The sequence below is a fragment of the Carcharodon carcharias genome, chromosome 9 (genome assembly GCF_017639515.1).
Source record: "Carcharodon carcharias isolate sCarCar2 chromosome 9, sCarCar2.pri, whole genome shotgun sequence".
NCBI lineage: Eukaryota > Metazoa > Chordata > Chondrichthyes > Lamniformes > Lamnidae > Carcharodon > Carcharodon carcharias.
This window is the reverse complement of record NC_054475.1, coordinates 155,474,643-155,495,838: the sequence shown is the minus strand read 5'-3', so window position 1 is coordinate 155,495,838 and position 21,196 is coordinate 155,474,643. Positions and strand designations below refer to the sequence as shown.

Here is a 21,196-nt window from a genome sequence, read left to right as displayed (position 1 = left end):
GAAATTGTGAAGTTGTTCAAATTTGGCAGGAAGAACAAAAAGCAGAGTATTACTTAAATGGAGAACGGCTGCATAATTCTGAGGTGCAGAGGGACCTAGGTGTTCTAGTACACGAGTCACAAAAGGTTAGTATGCAGGTACAGCAAGTAATTAAGAAAGCTAATGGAATGCTATCCTTTATTACAAGAGGGATTGAACATAAAAGGAAGGATGTTATGCTTCAGTTATACAGGGCATTGGTGAGACTGCACCTCAAATACTATGTGTAGTTTTGGTCTCCTTATTTAAGGAAGGATGTAAATGGCGGTTCAAAGGAGGTTTACTAGATTGATACCTGGAATGAGTGAGTTGTCTTATGAGGAAAAGTTGGACAGACTTGAGTTTGTTTCCACTGGAGTTTAGAAGGGTGAGGTGATTTGAAGTATACAAGATCCTGAATGGCCTTGACAAGGTGGACTGGAAAGGAAATTTCCTCTTGTGGGTGAGTCCAGTCTAGGGGGCACTGTTTTAAAATTAGGGCTCACCCTTTTAGGACAGAGATGAGGAGAATTTTTTTCTCTGAGGGTTGTGCGACATTGGCACTCACTACCTCAGAAGGCGGTGGAGGTGGAGTTATTGAATATTTTTAAGGCAGAGGTAGATAGATTCTCATTAGCCAAGGGAATCAAAGGTTATCGGGATTAGATGGGAGTGTGGAAATTGAAACACAATCAGATCAGGCATGATTATTGAATGGTGGAGCAGGCTCGAGGGGCTGAATGGTCTACTCCTGTTCCTATTTCTTATGTTCTAGGATTGGGTACGATCTGACCAAAGACTATATCAAGTGCCGCAGTCTGAGGCTGTAAAGGATTGGAAGTAATCATCGATCAAACTCTGGAAGCATCCCATCAATATGAAGTAATTAGCAGTAAGTTAAATCAAGTTTAATACACATCAGGAAGACAGGATTACAAATCAGATCATGTTGCACTGGCATTGTTCAGATCAATTACAAATTCTAGGCTAGTGCATTCAGTTTTGGTTGCCCTGAGAGAGGAGTGATAATGTCACTGGACTAGTGATCCAGAGGCCAAGGCTAATGTTCTGGGAACATGCATTCAAATCCCACCACAGCAGCTGGTGGAACTTAAATTCAATTCATAAATCTAGAATTGAAAGCTAGCTTCAGTAATGGTGATCATGAAATCATTGCCGATTGTCATAAAAACCCAATTGGTTCACCAATGTCCTTCAGGGAAGGAAATCTGCCACCCTTACCTGGTCTGGCCTACATGTGACCCCAAACCCACAGCAATGTGGTTGACTCTTAACTGCCCTCTGAAATGGCCTAGCAAGCTACTCAGTTCAAGGGAGACTAAGGATGGGCAACAAATTCTGGACTTGCCAATGACGCCCACATCCTATGAAAGAATAAAAAAAATGGAAGCCTTGGACAAGGTTAGCGATTACAGGATATGTGGAACATATTCCAAGGAGGAGAATTAATTTTTACCAATCATAGAATGATATAGCCCAGAAAGAGGCCGTTCAGCCTCTCGTATCTGTGCTGACTCTTTGAAAGAGCTATTCAATTGGTCCCACTCCCTTGCTCTTTGCCCACAGCCCTGCGCATTTTTCCACTTCAAGTAGATATCCAGTTCACTTTTGAAAATTACAACTGAATTTACTTCCACCACCCTTACAGACAGATAATCAAAACTCATGGTGTAAAAATGTTTCCCTCACATCACCTCCGGTTCTTTTGCCAATTATCTTAAATCTGTAACCTCTGGTTAACCACCCTTCTGTCACTGAAAACAGTTTCTCCTTATTTACTCTTATCAAATCCCTTCACGATTTTGAATACCTCTATCAAATTATACTTTAACCTCTCTGATCTATGGAGAACAACCATAGTTTCTCCACGTGACTAAACTCCTGCATCCCTAATAACATCTACCAAATCTCCTCTGTGCCCTATTTAAGGCCTTGACATCCATCCTAAAAAGTGGAATTGATGACAATACTCAAGCTATAGCTTAACCCATGTTTTATGAAGATTTAACATAACTTCCCGGCTTTTTTACTCTCTACTTTTATTTATAAAGCCAGGGATCCAGTATTATTTTTTGACAGCCTTCACAACATGTCTTGTCATCTTCAAAGGTTTGTGCACAACCATCTCCAGGTCTCTTCATTCCTGAACCCCCTTTTAAATTGTAACATTTAGTTCATACTGCCTCTCCCCATTCTTCCTACCAAAATGTATCACTTTACACTTCTCTGTTAAATTTCATCTGACATGTGTCTACCCATTTCACCAGTCTGCTGACTATGTCCTCCTGAAGTCTGTTCCTGTCCTCAGTATTTACTACGTAATATATATCAAAGAGCAGTGATCCCCACACTAACTGCTGGGCAATGATGCAGCATTGGAAAGGGTTGAGAAAGGACATCCCTACATCGAAAGGAAAAAACGGTTCACCACTCCTCCTTCAGGTAAGACGGCATTGACAACCATGGATTTCCATTGGACTGGTTCATGATTTATGCTCGGCAAAGTGGTTTACCATTGCCTTCTGCAGTATGGCTGACCAGGAAACTCTCCTGCATTTACTACCTGCCATCAGGCATATTGGATTACAGGCTAATAATCAACCTGTTTGGCCACATTATGAATGCACCTTCTGTGGCCATCAAGTCCTGAAGGTGGACTTGAAGCCAGAGCTACTGACCCAGGAGTAGGGACACTACCCACTGCACCACAAGACCACCTCAGTTTACCACTATCCTCTGCTTTCTGCCTCTTAATCATTTACATATCCACTCAGCTACTGCCCTTTTTATCACATGGGCTTTAATAATGCCAACAAGTCTATTATATGGGTACTTTACCAAACCTTTGAACATCCTTTTACATGTTAACATCAATACCTAAAATCAATGCCTTTTAGGACAGAACTGAATTTATGAACTATTGGTGACGGTCACTGAAAACTATGGGGATTTTAGCAGCACTGTTTACATTTTTAAAGGAGATGTATGGGAAGAAGCTTAGCACCCCTAAATATATGCGAACGACAGATAATAGGGGGGGTGGGGAGGACATCTGTGGTAGAACATGGTCTGGCTGGAGCAGATTTTCAATAGACTGAATGGCCTTTGCTCACTCTGGATTTAATCTGAATTTGTGGCTGAGGAACACAACACCATTAAATAAAATTGAACATTTCAATAGCCATTAGTACAAGCCATTAGTTCTAAGGATCGCTGCTTGGAATGGGATTTGACAAAGAAGGGAGGAACACTTGGTAACAATACTGTACGTCTAATAAGAAAACACTTGCATTTATGTAGCACCTTTCATGACCATCCAACATCTCAAAGCTCTTTACAGCCAAGGAAGTCCTTGTAAAGTGTAGTCACTGTTGTGGTGTAAGGATTGTGATTTTTGAATTGTGAAGGCTACCAACCACCTCATCAAAAACAAAATTAAAATATTAGCAATGCAGGCATTTTTCAAAGGCTCTAGGTGTCCAGTTCTAAGGATTAAGCGTATCACATGACAAGCGATTACTAATATCTTTATAAGTCACTTTGATGAGGGAGGGGCAGAAAAGCAGGTGGTCCAAATCGATAAATGAGTGCCTATTAAAAAAAATGGACAAACTAGAGTGTATTTACATCAATCATTGAAGAGCAAACGATTTGCTTCTAATTAGATCTATGCCTAATCAAAAGAGATGAATAGCCCTCAGATGAGACTCCATTTCGACAGGAACCAGGGATAGAAGAAATCCATGAATAATTGGGCCTGTTCAACACCAACACAGCAAAAGGGAGCAAGTGATGTCAAATTAAACAAGGAGAATGTGGAGAAAAACTGTTTTAAATTAAATTAAAAGTGCAGATCTTTTAAAAAGGGAAATAGTCCTTCTCAACACATGGCATTAAGCAGGTGGCGGAGGCCACAGTTACAATGATATTCAGTTGCAAAGATGAGATAATGAAGCACATGAATGTTGTTGGGAGGTTTGTGGTATAAGCTGAGGAAATACAGCAACAAAAAAATGAACTGGGAGAAAAAAGCTGGAAATAAAGCCGAGGACAGAATGTTATATACCTTTATATATAACTGAGAAAATGCAAATGAGATTCATAGCATTAAAAATGCGCAGGAGTGTAGAGGATCATAATCCATTATCCAATGTCTCAGAAATAACACATTCCCTGATAAAACTCATGTGCCTCTATCAATGTTTTCTCCAGGCACATGGTTAACCTTCTTGAATTTGCTGAATGATCTGTTTCACTAGATCTCTTAGAGCTATAACCCATACATTCACCACCCTCTGTGTAGAGTAGGTAAATCTAAATTCGATCTTCTAAGTTCATGAATAATGTCTCAAATGATACTAAATGGCTAAATAAAAAGAAAGACTAGCATTCAGGACATCCCAAAGTGTTTTACAATCAATGAAGCATTTTTGAAAGTAGTGACTGTTATAACCCAGGAAATGCAAGAGCCAATTTGCACACCGTAAGGTTCCAGAAGCAGCAGTAAAATACGAATTGGGAACATAAGGAATAAGAGCAGCAGTAGGCCATATGGCCCCTCGAGCCTGCTGTATCATTCAATAAGATCATAGCTGATCTGATCATAGCCTCAACTCCACTTTCCTACTTGTTCCCCATAACCCTTGCCTCCCCTATAGTTCAAAACTGTCGATCTTAGCTTTGAATATATTCAGTCACCCAGCCACTTTTGCTCTCTGTGGCAGAGAATTCCAAAGATTCACAACTCTCTGAGAGAAGGAATTCCTCCTCATCTTTGTCTTAAATGGGTGCCCCTTAGTTCTAGGTTCCCCTATGAGGGGAAACATCCTCTCAGCATCTACCCTGTCAAGCTCTCTCAGAATCTTAAATGGTTCAATAAGATCACCTCTCATTCTTCTAAACTCCAATTAGTATAGGCCCAACGTGCTCAACCTTCCCTCATAGGACAACCCCTTCATCTCAGGAATCAAACTCGTGAACCTTCTCTGAGCTACTCCCGAAGCAAGTATATCCCTGTTTAAAAGCGGAAAACAAAACTGTACACAGTACTCTACTTGCAGTCTCACCATTAGCAAGATCGCCTGTTTTAATGATTAAATAATGACCAGGATACCAGGGAGAAAGTATCTACACTTATTCAAACTAATGTCATGGGATGATGTACATACACCTGTTGCTCAGCACCACCTTCTCAAGGGCAACTAAGGATGAACAATAAATGCTGGCCTGGTCAGCAAAGTCCACAACCCAGGAATGAATTTTAAAAAAGCCAGGGAGAAAAATCATGGGTCCTGGTGCTTCACCTGTTTCTGGGTCCCTTATCCACCTCACCCCCCACCACCCTTTAACCATGCCTCTCACATCCTTCAGGTGCCCAGAATTGGGAGCAATAGCCACAGTGGGATCAAGCTGTTTTATTTAGATTTAGCAAAACCTCTTGGCTTTTGTACTGTAAGCCTCTATTTATAAAGACCATCAAAAGCTCAGGTTTCAGTATACCTTATGACCATGTCTTTGTCAAACACCGCTTGGTCATTCGTACTATGTTTCCAGCTCCACTTCTTTGAACCTGGCCCTATGCAATATCTGGACAGCAACATCCAAATGACTTGAACCTCACAAGCACTGCAAAACATATACAAATGAGAATATCTTGGACTAACAGTGACAGATTCTATTGGTGATGACTCCTGGTTTCACTTCCAAGTTTAAAAGTGGCAAAAAACCTTCCACTAAGTTGGTACCCACTGCATGCTTGTTTGCAAGCACATTGAGGCGTGACGCAGCCACTTGAGAGAGGGGCAGTGCTGGCCAAGCCTAGTCCCCCAGAAGTCTCCCTTGTGCACCCCCTCTAACAAGCCCGGCCGCGAGAGAAAATAGGACCTTAGTATAAGGCCTCAACAAGCAACTGAAAGCTGGCACATCCAACAGTGCAGCACTCCCTCAGTGCCATACTGAAACATCAACCTACATTAAGTGTTCAAATACTCATAAAGTGGGACTTGAAGCCACAAACTTCTAACCCAAAAAGCACCCACTGAGCCACAGCTAACACTCAGGGGGTGAAGACTAATTAAATCATTTCCAATGACCAGAGACCGAAAAAAAAAAAGGCAATCCAAAATCATTCTGCAAAGCAATCAATTACAATGGCACCAGTGTCTGGAAATAATATTACTCCAAAAAGATCCCTGTGGGTATACTACCCAGCTTTGGTGAGCAGCTGGGACAAAGAAATATATGTCCCCTGGATTGAAACTCTGTTGCTATGAATATTTAGAGGAGTAATATGTTTAAATTCTACCTTCATTGGAGTCAGGCAAGATAGTACTCTAAAAAGAACTGTTCCATTGATATCACTCACATATTGGCAGACCTTCTAATTAGCTGAAATGGTGAATGGAAGGGAAAGTTCACTGCTTGCCTGCTAATTGTCCCTAAGTCTGTGACCAGGACACAAAAGGATGACAGTCTCATAGTTCACTCACTTGAGCAATTCCATGCTGAGTACATAGACGCAAATGAAGCACTCCAATGAAGATGGTACAGAGCAATAAAACTACCGCTGTCTGTTTCTACACAAAAGATATGAGAGCATAGTTTTCAATCCTGGTACAAATGTTGTGATGGGCGTCCATCACTAGTTTTCATAAGTACAACTTTATTTGGTATATGGAGCGCTACTCCACTGGGCCTATCATTGGGAACCTGCTGTCAGGTGTGGGCAATAGTGATTTGTTACAATCAAGTCCATGACCAGTAACTTTTCGTTTAAAGTCAACAAAGTTTGAAATCCCAGTTACCCACTAGGAGAATAAAGACCCAAAATTCCAATGTTTTAAATAAACAAAATAAACTTTACTATTTAGAGTCAGAAAAGTAAAACAATTTACATGATCTATCTTGTACTCTAGCATTCACAATTAACATGAGGTAAATTAATTGACAAGCAAACTGTGGTCAGACACACTACGCTTCAAATGGCAGATGTGACCAAGGCAGATCCCATGGACTTCTCAGCAACCTACCCGGATGTCAGTGACCACTCCAAATCACAAAATCTCATTAAAACTCTGTCTCTCACAAGGGATCTCAACTCTTTACTTTTGAAGATCTAGCCTCTGAATTTCCTCAAAAGCCACACCAGCTTGGGCTGTCTCAATGCAGTTCTGTAGCTAAGTAAGCCCACCTGCTGTCTGATGGCTCAATTTCTTCTATTCTGACTCTATTAGATAAACATGGGTAACCTTCTGAACTGGCATTTTCCTTTAGGCATTCTGGAAATCGCCAAACCCCAGCCTTTTAGTTACCTTATCTGCAAAACAATAATCTTCACAGAGCTAAGCATTACCTTTAAAATATTAACAAGAACCTGTCTCTAGCTCTGAAAACATTGTATTTGCCACTTAAAGGGCTATCAAGCCTGGCTGTGCAGAAAGCCAGAAATAACTAGGCATGGAACACAGGGCACAGTACACAACCCAGCACAAAGCACAGACAATGAGCAGAGGACACAGGATACAAAGCAAAGCCTCAGGGCAAGAGCACACAGTACAGAGCACAGAGCACAGTGAGCCTCAGTTTTCTGATGCTATTTGAAGGGAAGAAGACTTGCGCTGTTTAGGAGCCCAGGGAGTTTGACAGGAAGTGTTGGACAGAGTGAGTGGCATATCCTGTGTGGGAGTAGATGAGGGAAAAGTTGAATAGTCTTGGGACAACTGTCAAAGCAAGTATTTCACTATACCAAACTTATGGGCAAATTATAATTGATGGCACAATGGCTTTCCTTTCACCATGTTAAGCTGAATAAAAGTTGCATGCTGTGCCTCCAGCAAACAGTTCTGTCCAGGTTACACATACAACAGGATGTACATTATTGCTTTCACATTGAATTGGAATTGTCATCACATTACCAAAAGCAAGGCTGGGAAGTAACCATAAAACACAACCTTCCTAAATGCTGCTTATTCGTTTATTCACAGGCAGGACAGACACTAACACTCTTTCTGTGTTCTCCATATTTGCAACAGCTCAACACAATCCAGGAGAGAGCAATCCCAAGAGCAGTGTTCCTAAATGTCCAAACTATGATTCAGTTTGAACAGGCCATGATCCATGTCCTGGGCCTGGGACAGCTAGAGAGGAAAATGGCCACATTGATGCTGGAAGCTTGCCTGAAAGCTCCAAGCTAATAGCTTCCATTTCCTGTTATTCTTCCTCCACCTACTGACAGACTCACACATTCCAACACAACATGTTGAAACACTATTACCAGCCACAAACTCCATTTGAAGGATGAGCTCATTCTGTGTTTCTTTTTATGTCCCATAGTTTTTTGGCATCACTCAAAAGGAGATAACAATTTATGTTGAAAGTATACTCCTCCATACATGTACCTGCTCTTTTTAGAAGTAACTATTCACAATTTATCGACATCTCCCAGCAGCTTAAACAGTCTAAGTGGGATTGGAAACAGATTCCTTTTCCATTTTCTCAGCTGTGGTTAGTGCATAAATCAGGGCGGTAAAACTGGGAGAAAAACGAATGAGGAAATCTTATTACCAAAAGGAAAGATTTAAAGGTTAAAAGCAATATCTCTTGCTTGAGACCAGCAGGACATTTTTATCTTTTATAGCTGGTTTGATGAACCTAATACTCTCATTACTTGTTTTGTGGGTTTTAATAGAGTAAACGAGGAGAAACTGTTTCACTGACAGGTGGGATGGTAACCAGAGGACACATACTGAAGATAATTGGCAAAAGAACCAGAGAGAAGAAGAGAATTTTTTTTTACAAAGTTATGATCTGGAATGCACTGCCTGAAAAGGTGATCAAAGGAGATTTCGTACTCACTTTCAGAAGGGTAAATACTTGAAAAGGTAAAAACCTAAAGTTCAGGAGGTAAGAGAAGAAGGGTGGGGGTAATTGGATAGCTTTTTCTAAGGGCCAGCACAGCAGGCACAATGGGCCAAATGTCCTCCATCTGCTCTGTTTAACCCAGTGTTCTTTACTTTAACATTGCCCTATTCCCTTTCCTGCAATGCATTGAGTGATGGACATTGCTCTGGTTGACTTGTACACTACAGTTGTTCCCTATTTGGCATATACCTGAAAAGATTGTTATGAAATTGTATTGTTATCAAACATTCTGGACTTAGTAATATAATGGTGCCCCCACCTAGTGCTCAAAACTAACCAATGTTAGTCAATTAGTCATCTTAACCATAGTTTATCATTTCAAACACACACCTGAGGAAAGTGAGGGTAAAATAGAAATTTACTAATGTTTGACCTTTATCTTATTGTCAGTCTGGAACTATGAAACAATGAAAAGTTCATGAACCACAGAGATTTCAGCAGGTATGAAAGTCAATTGTTCTACTGTACATTGAAGCTATGTATTGTAAGCCATTTTTTGCCCTTTCTGCATATCCTTTAGTATTCAGTTGATCAAATGTTTATCTGATGTTCTCCTAAGTGTTGTAATAGACTTAGCTTCAGTAGCTACATGTGCTAATGCACTCCATTTTCTTGTAAACCTATTCATTAAAACAATCTTTCTGAATTCCTTTATGCTTCCAGTGCTAACCCTGAGTTTATAAGTAGGACTTCATGGTCTAAAAATCACCTTTGCTAATAACTTTGAAATAGAAGCAACACATACTGTACCAAAATTTGATGGCACAAGATACCAGCATTTTAAAAACACTTGCTCAGAATACCTAGTTCACAGTAGATACCTTGATCCCCTGGTTACAGCGATTCCTTATTCTATCAGGGATAGTTCAGCCACATTTTTACAATATAGTGAGTGCTCCCTGTCCTCCATTGGAAACCAACCCATTGTTACTTCAACCTTCACAACATCTCCACAATGACAAGATTTAACTAATGACAGTGGAAAGTTACAAAACAATGTAGAAGCCAGCACATTAAACTGAGGTGCCAGTCAATCTCTGGCTGTTAAAGTGTTAATAGGAAGTCAAGGCAGCTGCAAAACAGGAAAACCAGCTAATTTTGAGGCTGTAAGCAAGAGTATGTGCTGTATGATGGTCTGCTAATATATTCAGTTACATGGAATGAGGAAAAGTGCCGTTGCTATCAGTATTTCACTGCTGGAAATCGTGGGCAGAATTTTATGTTCAGCATACGGGCCCACACCCGACACACAGGAGCGTAATATGACGTGTCAGGCGTGAATCCCGACTTCATCGCACACTCGCGCGATATTTCGTTCAGCGGGCATGCGCCAGAGTCGGCTGCATACCCGCCAATAATTGAATTAAGGCCATTAATGAGCTAATTAACTTGAAAATTACGCCACAAGCAGGATGAGGTTTCCTAAAGCTAATACAAATGAAATTAAAACTTTATTTTGAAATTAAAAACATGTCCCATCTCATGTGACACAGTCACATGAGAGGACATGTTTCAATACATGTGCCTCAGGGAGATTGAGGTGCTTTCGCGGGCATGCGCTAGGCCCACTCCCCCGCCCCCCCACCATTCCACCGCCCCCCACCCCGGCCTGCACAGGTAGCACTCAGCACCACCGCTCGCAATCCACACAGGGTGGGTCTTAATTGGCCCACCCATGTGAAACTGCAGTGCGGAGCCGATTACAGGCAGCGGTCTGCTTCCCAACCACCCCTGCCCACTCTCGCCGAGCCCACCCGACAAGGGAAATATCCTGGCCCATTTCAAGTTACATTAACACCATTGTGAGCGAATTTGGTAGTTAACCCACAACAGTGAAATAACGTTCTAATTATATACAATACAAACATAAACATGCTATATAATTTGTGAATTACTTTAAAAATGACTTCATTTATGTCTGGTTATTTAAGTCAAGTCATTTTAACCCAACACACTGCAGGAAAGATTACTCATCATCTATTGCCGAATTCCCTTAACATCCCAGCAGACTAAGAATTAAACATTGTGGAGCATTGAAATGTCACAATGAAGCTACCATACCATTAGGACAATTACTGTGATGTAATTAAGACTGAAAATAATAAACTATTAGTATACATGTTTCTATGATATATAGTTATATTTATAATATAAAATGCTAGACGATGCTATAAAACCATGTGCATTCTCAATAGTATAAAACTCTCAGATAAAATGAAATTGCCTTACCAGAATTGCACTGAGACAAACAAGATCCTTTGTAGGAATGCTCTAATCAACTGCAAAATAAACACTTGTTACTTAAAGGGGAGTCTATCTGAAGGAGAAGAATAAAATATATCCACAAAATTAAGGTTACCTATGAATTCAGAATGCTGGTAAGATAGTGGTTAATACACTCCCCTTCGACTATGGAACGTGGAATCTAGATTTAAATTCAGCCGAGATTTATAGGACGTCAATTTCCTCTCTCTTGACTGTGTAGGTCCGTTGTGAAGTGAATCTGCAATTCCTCAAAAAATAGCTCACAATTTGGCAGTCTCACCCAAGACAGGTTAACAAGAATGACAAATGGAGGGGATGGGAAAATTCAAACCAATATAAATTGAAGAGCTCCACCAAAGCTTGTGGCTCACTGGAGCAGAACTTCATGACGTCACTTTGATGGAGTCTTTTATGCAAAATAGCTATCCATAAATTGCTTTTAATCAATGATTTTTAAGAATATAACACAATAACAAAGAGTGACTGAGAGACCTTGGCAAATGCACTATTCATCACTTTGGTAACATTTATTATTATTAGGCATTTCAGGTGAAAAGGTATTCCCTTTATAGAAGCAATCTGAAGGTTACTGCTAAAACATAAGTAACATTTTACCATGGATGTCCAGCACTGAAGAATTTATAACACATTATTCAATAGAGAGAAATAGAAACTACATAGAAATCTAAACATTTTTGTGATGAATGCGTATTACATACAGACACTGTAAGAAATCATAGAGGCACAATGTAACTAAACTGGGAGACACAATTTCAGTCAATATGTGAAGACCCTGAATGATGATATTGCCTTTTCCCATGAGTGGGACTAAGTTCTGTGTTCCATTGTATACTCTGTTCATACAATTGTCTAACATCTTAGACATAAAACTAATTCTTTCATTTACTAAAATTCATGATAAGAACAAATAAGTATTTACAATGTGGTCAACCAACTCACAGTACACGTCAAAGAAAGGAGGAGGTGGGGATTCAGAGGGACAGTCACCCTTGAGTTACTCTTACAGAGCTTTTTTAGCTGCTGCTTGAGAAGAGTGTTGCCTGTGAGCTTTGATGAATTCACCTTCCAATGTTCAGAAAGTGTTTGGCCTGGGGAGACCAATAACTCAGCAAAAAAAGAGTAATAATTTCAAGTTGCAGTGCTCTGAAATTAAACTCAACACGAAGGCATGGGGAAACTGCTTAAGACATCAAAATCAGTTACCGTGACATAATAAGAAACATATCGATGATGGAACATGTCCAATTTTGTCATGCTGCAAACATTTATCATGATCTACATGTGCATTATAAAAGTTCAACACATTGCGCCACATAGCACCGATAAGAATTAAAATAGCAACCTAGCATTCATGTTTCAAATGTTTTTTTTTTACAAGATATCAAATAAAATCATTTTATAACAAAAACAGGACTGTTACCAAACATTTTCAAAAAGGAAACCAAATAATTTCTTTTCACATACTTTTGATTGACACAATACACTATCCCTCTCTTCCTTATTGCAAGTACAAATAGCCTGATAAACCTCATTGCATATACTTAAATTCACTGAGGGACAACAAATTGGAGAGAGGGGTGTAACAAATTGTAACCAGTGTTGCAAACGGCGGAAGGAAGATGGCAAGATAAGATGATGGTCGCAGTTTAGTGGAGAAAAATTTACCGTACTGCATATTGAATACAAGAAAAGGGGAAGGAAGTGCACCTTAAATGCTAAGACCTTAAATGGAATAGAGTTGCTGAGGGACCTTGATGTGTAAACACACAGGTCATTAAAAGTGGCAGCTCAGATAGACGTGACCATGAAAAAGCCAGAGGCCTAGAATACAAAAGCAAGGAAGCAATACTGAATTTGTACAAGGTGTTAGGTAGGCCTCAGTTGCAGAATTGTGTACAGTTTTGAGCACCATATTATAAGAAGCAGAAGGAAAAATACTAGAAAAGCTGTAGCATAGACCTATTAGGATGTTGCCAGAAACGTATGTGGTTTTTTTAAATCCACTGACACAAAGAATGAGGGCTGACCTGATGAAGATCCTTAAAATCATGAAGGTTATTGTAGGGTAAATATGATGGATTGCTTCCACTGCTTGATGAGATGGTTGCAAGAAAGGCACAAATTTAAGATAATCACAAAAAGAAATAAAGGGGTGGTTAGAAAAAAATTCTTTATAGAGGCAATGGTTACATTGTAGAATCCTCTGAAACAAGCTGTTATTGAAGTAGAGGCCATAAATCCTTTCAAAAAAAGGAATTAGATGATTGGTTGAAAGAGATTTAAGGACAATAAGGAGCAGAAGAGTGAAATTAGATTATGTGACTCTGAAGAAAAACACCAAAACAGGCTTGATGGGCCAAGAGTCTATTCTATAACATTTGAATGATTCTTTATATTCTCACAGAGACCTAAGCTTGAAACAAATTCCTACATTTATAAATCATTTCAGCTCCAGTGATATTTTTTTGCATGAATGATGTTTGATGTAAATTTCTACCCTCTGAAAATGAGTTCACCTCAAACACAAATTCCTTCATTGGCAGTGTAATTTACTAAAGAATGGCTGAGCAAAGGCCAGGAGGGGAGGAACTCTGCATCAGCCTCTTGGGATACTCCTTGCCTTGCGCCACCATGTAAAAGGACTAGCTAATTCTTCAGAGCTGCCATCCTAAGTGCAAGAAAGCTGCAACCACTTCCTAATGTTTGGTATAAAACTGTTCCTCAGAGTCTTGTAAACAGGTTTTATTTTAGTAGAACATTCCAATATACTAATTTCATTGTTCTTCTTGGTCAAGAGCCTGCAATGCAACTAGTCACTGTAGGGAAACTTTATGAAGTGTTCCCTCAAAGCAGTCCTCAGAGGAGTAGTTTTAGCACTAATACTGTTGGGCAATGCTAGATCTAACCATACATCCAATGGAGGATGGCTGATGTCCAGTTAGACTGTGGAAGGGATCAAAGATGTCCAAAATTGAACAATTGGACGGCGGTTCAAAAAGGCAACGCACCACCACCTTCTCAAGGGCAATGAGGGATGGGCAATAAATGTTGGCCTAGCCAGTGACGTCCAGATCGCATGAATGAATAAAAAAAAATCTGCAAGCAAGCATGAAGATAAAGGTTTGAAATGCATAGGTGCTCTGTTAGCAGATGACTATCACATCTAACAAGGTCCAGTCAGGGGCAGAACACTGTATTTGAAACCCTGTGGAAAATCTTCTCCACTCTAACACAGCCAATCCAACATTAGCCTCCTGAAAATTAGGCATGGGAATCTGAATCTGACAGAATAATGTCAGCGACTCTTGCTGCTCCTCTCCTTTAAACATTTAGGATAATGTAACAGTTGGAGAGAACTACATTCTTTGAAGATTGTTGGGTTAGGTAATATTCTGAAAGTTTTTTTTAACAACAGCTGAAATTGTGAGTGGGTTTACTTTATCAATTTAAACGCAGATGCAACTGTCAAATCACTACAGCTTTTTCTTTCTTAGTATTTTATTTTTTTCTTATTCTTACAGCTTGCAGACCCTTCCAGAGGGGCAACAGGTTGCAACAGATATACAAATCAGGAATACAGTTTTTAACAACATTTTAATGTGCATAAAAAATAAACCAAAGTTGTAGGTTATATTTCAGTCTAAGCTCAGCCTAGTACTGTGTCAATTTTAATAATTAAACAGTAATGTTTCTTTACAGTTACCATATTTCCATTTCACGATGCACCCATTTTGGTAGGAAAATAGTTAATGATTTTTTATGACAAGCACCAACAATTAAAGGAACTTCTCCAAAGTCAGGTAAGGAGACTAAAAAAATAGAGCGACAGCAAAGGAAGAGGACAGGGAAAAAAATCACAGGCAAATACACCAATGTTGATAAGAACATTTGTTCAGGAATTTATTTTAACATGTTCTTTAGATATCATTTCTGGGTAAGGTGTCTTCATCACTTTAATTACTCTTATCTGTGTGGCCCTGTCATATAATCACTGTTTCTGGGACCACTTCTTGTGGACGATCCACTACCTCCTTGACAGTTGCAGTTGGGGCAGTGGTGATGGTGCGGAGGAGGCCGGTGATGGTGAACCGAAGACCCCGATGACATGGAAATAGCAGATGCAGCCGCCATCATGGGCATGGAGAACCACGGATTGCAAAATGGCAACAAGCTAGCCAGGTGCGCTTGGGCAGCAGCCGCAGCAAGGTCAGGGTACATGCCTTGGAAACCTGGCATCCCCATCATAGGTCCAAAACCAGCAGCCATAGGGGGCATGAGATGGTACACTGAGGTAGCTGAAGTGGTGCTGCTGGTCTCCACAGCATGATTACCAGCTCGGATCAGGCCGCCATGTTGTGACGGATGAAACTGAGTCATTTGGTTTACTTTAGTGCTTTGCTCTGTAGCTATATGGTCGGCTGGTCTCACTGCTAGGGCAGGGGGAGCCGGATTGCCAGAACCATTTGTGTTCCCAGTATTGGTGACTCGTTGATTGCTGAGATTATTTTCAAATGCAAATTTTTGCTCACTTTCCCTCGTAGGTGACACTAAGTTGTTCTGTTGTACAGCTAAGGTCTGTATTAGTTGTCTCGGGGCGCCTGGTGTCCCCCCACTGACAGGGAAGTCACTATTGGAATCCCCTTCTGTGCAGTTAAGATTAGGAATCGCACTCTTAATCCCAACTCTTCGCTTCATTCTGGGCAGCAGGTGAGGGTAATCTCTTCTGAAATTCAGGTTATGGTAAAACTGAAACTGAAATGAAAATACCATCATTTTATTAATCACCACATGGATACAACTGACTTAACCTTTTCAATCCTGAATTCCTTTGGCTGTACTGTAACTGGGGCATTTTGGTACCACAGAACTTCGTCTTGGTCATAAGGGAGTTAAAGGGCTGTGACCATTTTGATCACTTTTTAAGCACCTGGAATATATTGGGTTGCCAACTCTGGCTGGGCATAGTTCTGGAGGTGTGATCACTTGACATCTTGCCTCCAACCACCCCACACGCCTATCATTGGTCACTCAAAAGGTTCATCCTGGTGGCACATGACCTTCCCACACCAATTGGAATGCAAATCGACTCATCATCTGATTGGATGATTGACTGTCCATCAAGCTGCCCTTTGTCCCCATGTCTAATATTTTTATAATAATTATTCGTGAATGTTCAACGAAACGTTTAAAAAACACAGTTTTTTAACGTGCATGGTTTTCTTTTCTCTCAGGACAGCAGTGTCCTGAAGATTAGGCTTTAATTGCTGGAGACCACAGAGTAATTCTGGAGGGTTGGTAATCCTAGTCATATACATTGTGGAGACAAAGCCTTTGGTCATGGCTCCTGTACACTTTTCAGCCAGCTTTGGAAATGATTTACTATGCTTTCCTTAAGCAGTCCACAAAGTATTCCAGCGAAACAAAATTCCTGCCATTTACTTTGTAAAATTTCAATAAATGCGGCCAAAATATGATCAAATTCAAATTTGGGATTTTCATATTAACAGTAAACAGGTTCACCTTCCTCTCCCTGTCATTGTTATACAACATGGATTAGGCAGCCTTTTTTGTTCCCTTATTTTGAGACATGAATAACATTGGCAAGGCAGTACTTATCTTTAGGTACCCTGAAGACAGTAAGTCATAATGAGTGGGACTGGAAATCTAGTGTGGGCCAGGCCAAGGGTATAGAGCAAAGCCCCTTCCCTGAGGTATATTCTTGAAGCCATTTGGGTTTTTGAAACAGTCCAGAAGCTTTCACCATAATGAGGAGAATAAACTCGAATGAAAAGACTGAAACAAGGAGAAATATGAAGCAAAATGTAAACTTTGGTAAGTATTTTTGGTGCTGGCAGTTGCCTCAGGATGAGTACAAGAAAAGCTCCGAGAAAGTTCCAGCAATTCACAAATCTTTTCCTAGTCCTTTCCTGCCCACAACAAATCTGGAACCAAAACACAGGGAAAAACACTGAAGAAGATTGGGCAAATCTGGTCATATTTGGGGAGCGCTGAATGTTGATCAAATCTGTTGCAATGTCGGATCAAAATAAACCAATGTTGCATTCGTCTAATCCATGTGGTAAAGTCAACCGGATACGGCTGAGTGAATTAATTAAACAACTGGTGGATCTCCCTTGGCATTGCCCACTGCAAGTCTGAACAAAGCAAGTTCACCTCGGGGTGCTTTAGTGCCGCTGGGGTATAACTGATAAGGATCTGAAACATATTATGCTTCATCCAATGGTAGAATTATAAAGCTACATGGATGCATTTGACAGAATGGTGATGCTCAGATAAGGGGTGTCTAATGCAAACAACAAATTTTATCTATATTATAGATATGTTTGCCTCACTTGGTACGTTTGGTATGCTACCGCACAATGCATTGTCTCCCACATTTCTAACCATTCCAGCATAGGTTTCTTTCTTTTTTTTTCTTCTGATTGTTTTTCCCTCTGCTTTCTGAAGGTAGTGATTTACAATTGGGTACCATTCAATAGGGGACCTCCATGACCTCACCCGACAGCATTCATTCTTCACGTGTGAGTCTAGACAGTGAGCAGGTTATGTGGTCATGGGGCCTATCACCCTATATCAACACACACACATAACTACCAGCACCGGTCACTCAACAGTCATCAGGCACAAGGACCCAGGCTGAACCCCAAATATGTTTTCATCATTAATGCCACCGCCTTGGCTGAAAGTAACTGTTACAGCAGAGACAAGGGATTGAATCTTAGTTCCCCTTCACTTCCCAGCTCAATATTACATTACAATATGTATTTACAGACTAAGCCAACAGGCGACATGTGTATTCTTTGCTTTTAAATTATTAAGAATGCATCTGGTATACAATTTATAGAATATGGAAATCGTTTCTGTATGCTGTTTAAAAACGGGGCAGGCCCATTTTTACATACCCATGAATGAATAGAATGCACTGGATAAATTTATTCAACAATCTATTTGCACATTACTTGGGCGGCTGTTGCATAGGCATGAATCCCCAACACGTATTCTCTATGTAACAAGCCTGTTAATCACAGAGGACCAGCCTCCAATTCATTCTGACATCATAGATAATACAATTAACATAGCAACAGGGAATGACCTATTATAGCATCATCGCCTTAGCAACCATATCAGTCACTCTTGCAGGTCAGCCTAGCAAAAATGTACAGAGGATGCAGCTCAGGAGGCTGTGCTGCACTGCATTTATTCCATGAGTGACTCCAACTTGGTCATAATCTATGAGCATTGTGATGGTCAAGGTTATAAAGTAAATAAAACAGCATAAACGGTCAGCACTTGGCTTTTATTCCAAATATACACTATGAAAGATTTAAATTACCTTTATTGATTTTGAGCACTTTATAAGGGGAATGTAGTTGGTCAGAAGGTAGACCAGTTGGTCATGCAGGGAGAACATGCTGGGGACCAGCTCTGTCAGTATGCTGCTGTAAAACCTGGGGTTGCTCTGATCATATTTAACAGACCGTTTTTAATAACCATTGGAAAAAGCACAACTTGGTTATAGATCTACAGGTCTGCTATATTGCACACCACTATTTCCTTTGCTATAGGATAAAATAACTTACTAAAGTGATGCACTAGAAACAAACTTCTTTTATAAATGTTTTGGTATATGCTCACATCAGTAGACAGGGAGGGATTATTAACTGCCGTCTTTTTCGGTTGGAATTATTAGGAATATTACCTGGGAGGCAATGAGCCACAGTCCAAATAAGCAGTTTCAGGAATATTGAGAAACTGAGCCCACAGACTGAGGTGACTGTTTACCTTACTGATTGACTCCTTCCTTCTGTATCTCAATAAACTGTGATGTTTGAGAACAGAAGGTAGGTCTGGGTTTTTGGAGGGGACGAGGAGACGAGCTGATGTGCTTCCATTGCAATATTAGCGACAACAATCGTTTGTTACTCTATACTTGTGTGTGTGTGTTTTTTTTTCTACCTTGGTCATTGAAACTGCTCCTTTTTCTTCAGCAATGAATTCAGAAAGAGAGGCAGATCGTTGAAAATCTTGGCGGATTTTGCTGAAACCATACAGATTCAGCTGCCGAATGAAACTTTTCATGCAGTCAGTTTCAAAAATCCTGGAGGGACCGCGCCGCTCCAGCACCTCTTTCTTAAAGGACTCCTCATCTATAACTACACAGTTTCCACCATCGTCCCATCGGATGGATGCAAACTGATCGCTCTCAACGATTTTCCAGAGTTTTTTCGGGAAGGTAAGTGACATAAGGTCAGTGTCACCTACCTCCTCGTAGTAGACCAGCCGGGGTCTTTTTAAAACCGACTCCTCAGTCAGAGCTTGGAGAGCATTTTCTTCTAATAAAGTCCTCAGTTCCGAGTCCCCTGCTGCTGTCTGGTCACACGCGGAACCGACTGAAGACCTTTCATGTGCTTTCTCCGCAGACTGGGTAACTTCTTTCGTATCAGTGGAGCCCGAGTCCGCCGCTGTGGGATTTAGGTCACCTTCAGTGTCGCTGTCCTTTTCCACTTTGATGGCTTTCTGGAGTGCAGACATTTTCATGGAGGAGTGGGGCTTTTGAAGGTGTTCCCTGGTCGCGCCAGGTAAGGTCACAAGGTTAACGACGCTGATTGATTTTGATCTACACAGAAGCTGGCGCTGGACAGAATAAGTTGACTGATGTGTGTTGGCTGAAAGACATCGTGGGGAGTTCCAGATCGTCATAAAACAAAACCGCCAACGCGCCCGGAGCCGTCACAATGAAGTTTACCACAATCCACGGGCCGTCACAATCAGGAAACCTTCACCCCGTCCCCCTGGAGAAATGCTTGCCCCGGCTACAAATCCTGCTTCAAGCGGGAGAGCCGGGCTGTGTGCGGGCTGGGGTTACACCAGTCCAGCCCAGGCTCAGTCCTGGGGCTTGTTAAGATGTTGCCTTCGAAAAGACAGGAGCCAGTTCAGATTCCACCACCCTCACCATCGGCTGGTCCATCTGATCAGGAATTCAGCTTTTGGAACCAAGGAGAGCTAGACAACCAGTTGGTGCTGTTAAAATGGTGGTGCTTTTTTTTCCCCCTTGGATAGCTTATTATGCCTTGCGAAAATTTATATTTACTAAATTTGCTGGTAATAGAAACGCTCACATCGTACCGGACCTTTTACTGTCCTCACCAATTTTTGGACACTCATTTCATTGACAAAACCGTCCTCTGGAAATTCGCACACATGGTCAGACCTTGACTGCATCAATGCAACAATTTCATAAAATGGTCAATCCCTCTTCAGATCACTTTAACAAGTCCCCAAGCATCATTATTTAGTACTGTCTGTTAAGAGAAGTGCTGGTTATTTTGCAAGGTACACTGGTCATTGCTTCTCTGTAGAACTGCATAAATGTATCAAACCCTCCTGAGTCACATGACCATATTCTGCAGCAGCATCACAATAGCATCCTGCTCTTCAATGAGAGCAACTGAAGCCCCATCACTAGCTCTGCATTAGTGTCAGAGCCAGCTACATGTTAAGCTATTGTGGATTTTACAACGTATAAGATTGTAATCTAAAATTGAGCTTAGAGGACAGCTGTAAACAGAACTTTGCACCTTTGGCTTGTAATGTCATCTTCCTTCTTTGGGTTGGCCTGAGACCCTGCTGTCATTCCTGGTGCCTCCATCTAGAAGGACAAGGGCAACAGACATATGGGAACTCCAGGTCACTTACCATCCTGACTTGGGAATATATCGCTGTTCCTTCACTGTCGCTGGGTCAAAATCCTGGAACTCCCTCCCTAACAGCACTGTGGATGTACCTACACCACATGGACTGCAGTGGTTCAAGAAGGCAGCTCACCACCACCTTCTCATGGGCAATTAGGGATGGGCAATAAATACTGGCCTAGCCAATAATGCCCACAACTCAAGCAAATAAAATAAAAATTAAAGATCTCACCAAACTC

At 40.9% G+C, this 21,196-nt stretch overlaps 1 protein-coding gene and 1 long non-coding RNA gene across 2 annotated transcripts; one reads left to right on the top strand and one right to left on the bottom strand.

Annotated features, from left to right (window-relative positions):
• The first annotated feature begins 725 nt into the window (after window positions 1-725).
• Window positions 726-19,417, top strand: LOC121282315. The gene is made up of 3 exons (XR_005944041.1): window positions 726-910; window positions 9,349-9,399; window positions 19,254-19,417. It is a non-coding gene; the product is annotated as an uncharacterized LOC121282315 (long non-coding RNA).
• Window positions 15,208-19,797, bottom strand: LOC121282314 (heat shock transcription factor, Y-linked-like). Its single transcript, XM_041195981.1, has 2 exons — window positions 19,222-19,797; window positions 15,208-15,996 (listed from the first exon to the last, which is right to left on the bottom strand). Exons 1-2 carry the CDS (start codon window positions 19,795-19,797, stop codon window positions 15,208-15,210), a joined length of 1,365 nt encoding a protein of 454 aa, XP_041051915.1.
• Between the last annotated feature and the right edge of the window lie 1,399 nt (window positions 19,798-21,196).

What these genes read in the sequence shown, in the direction of transcription:
- LOC121282314 (XM_041195981.1), bottom strand. Translation starts at nt 19,797, where the DNA reads ATGTCTGCACTCCAGAAAGCCATCAAAGTGGAAAAGGACAGCGACACT. An exon ending in GAGCAGTTTCAATGACCAAG is followed by an intron (nt 15,997 to 19,221) that starts GTAGAAAAAAAA and finishes TTTTCATTTCAG; the next exon opens with TTTCAGTTTTACCATAACCT.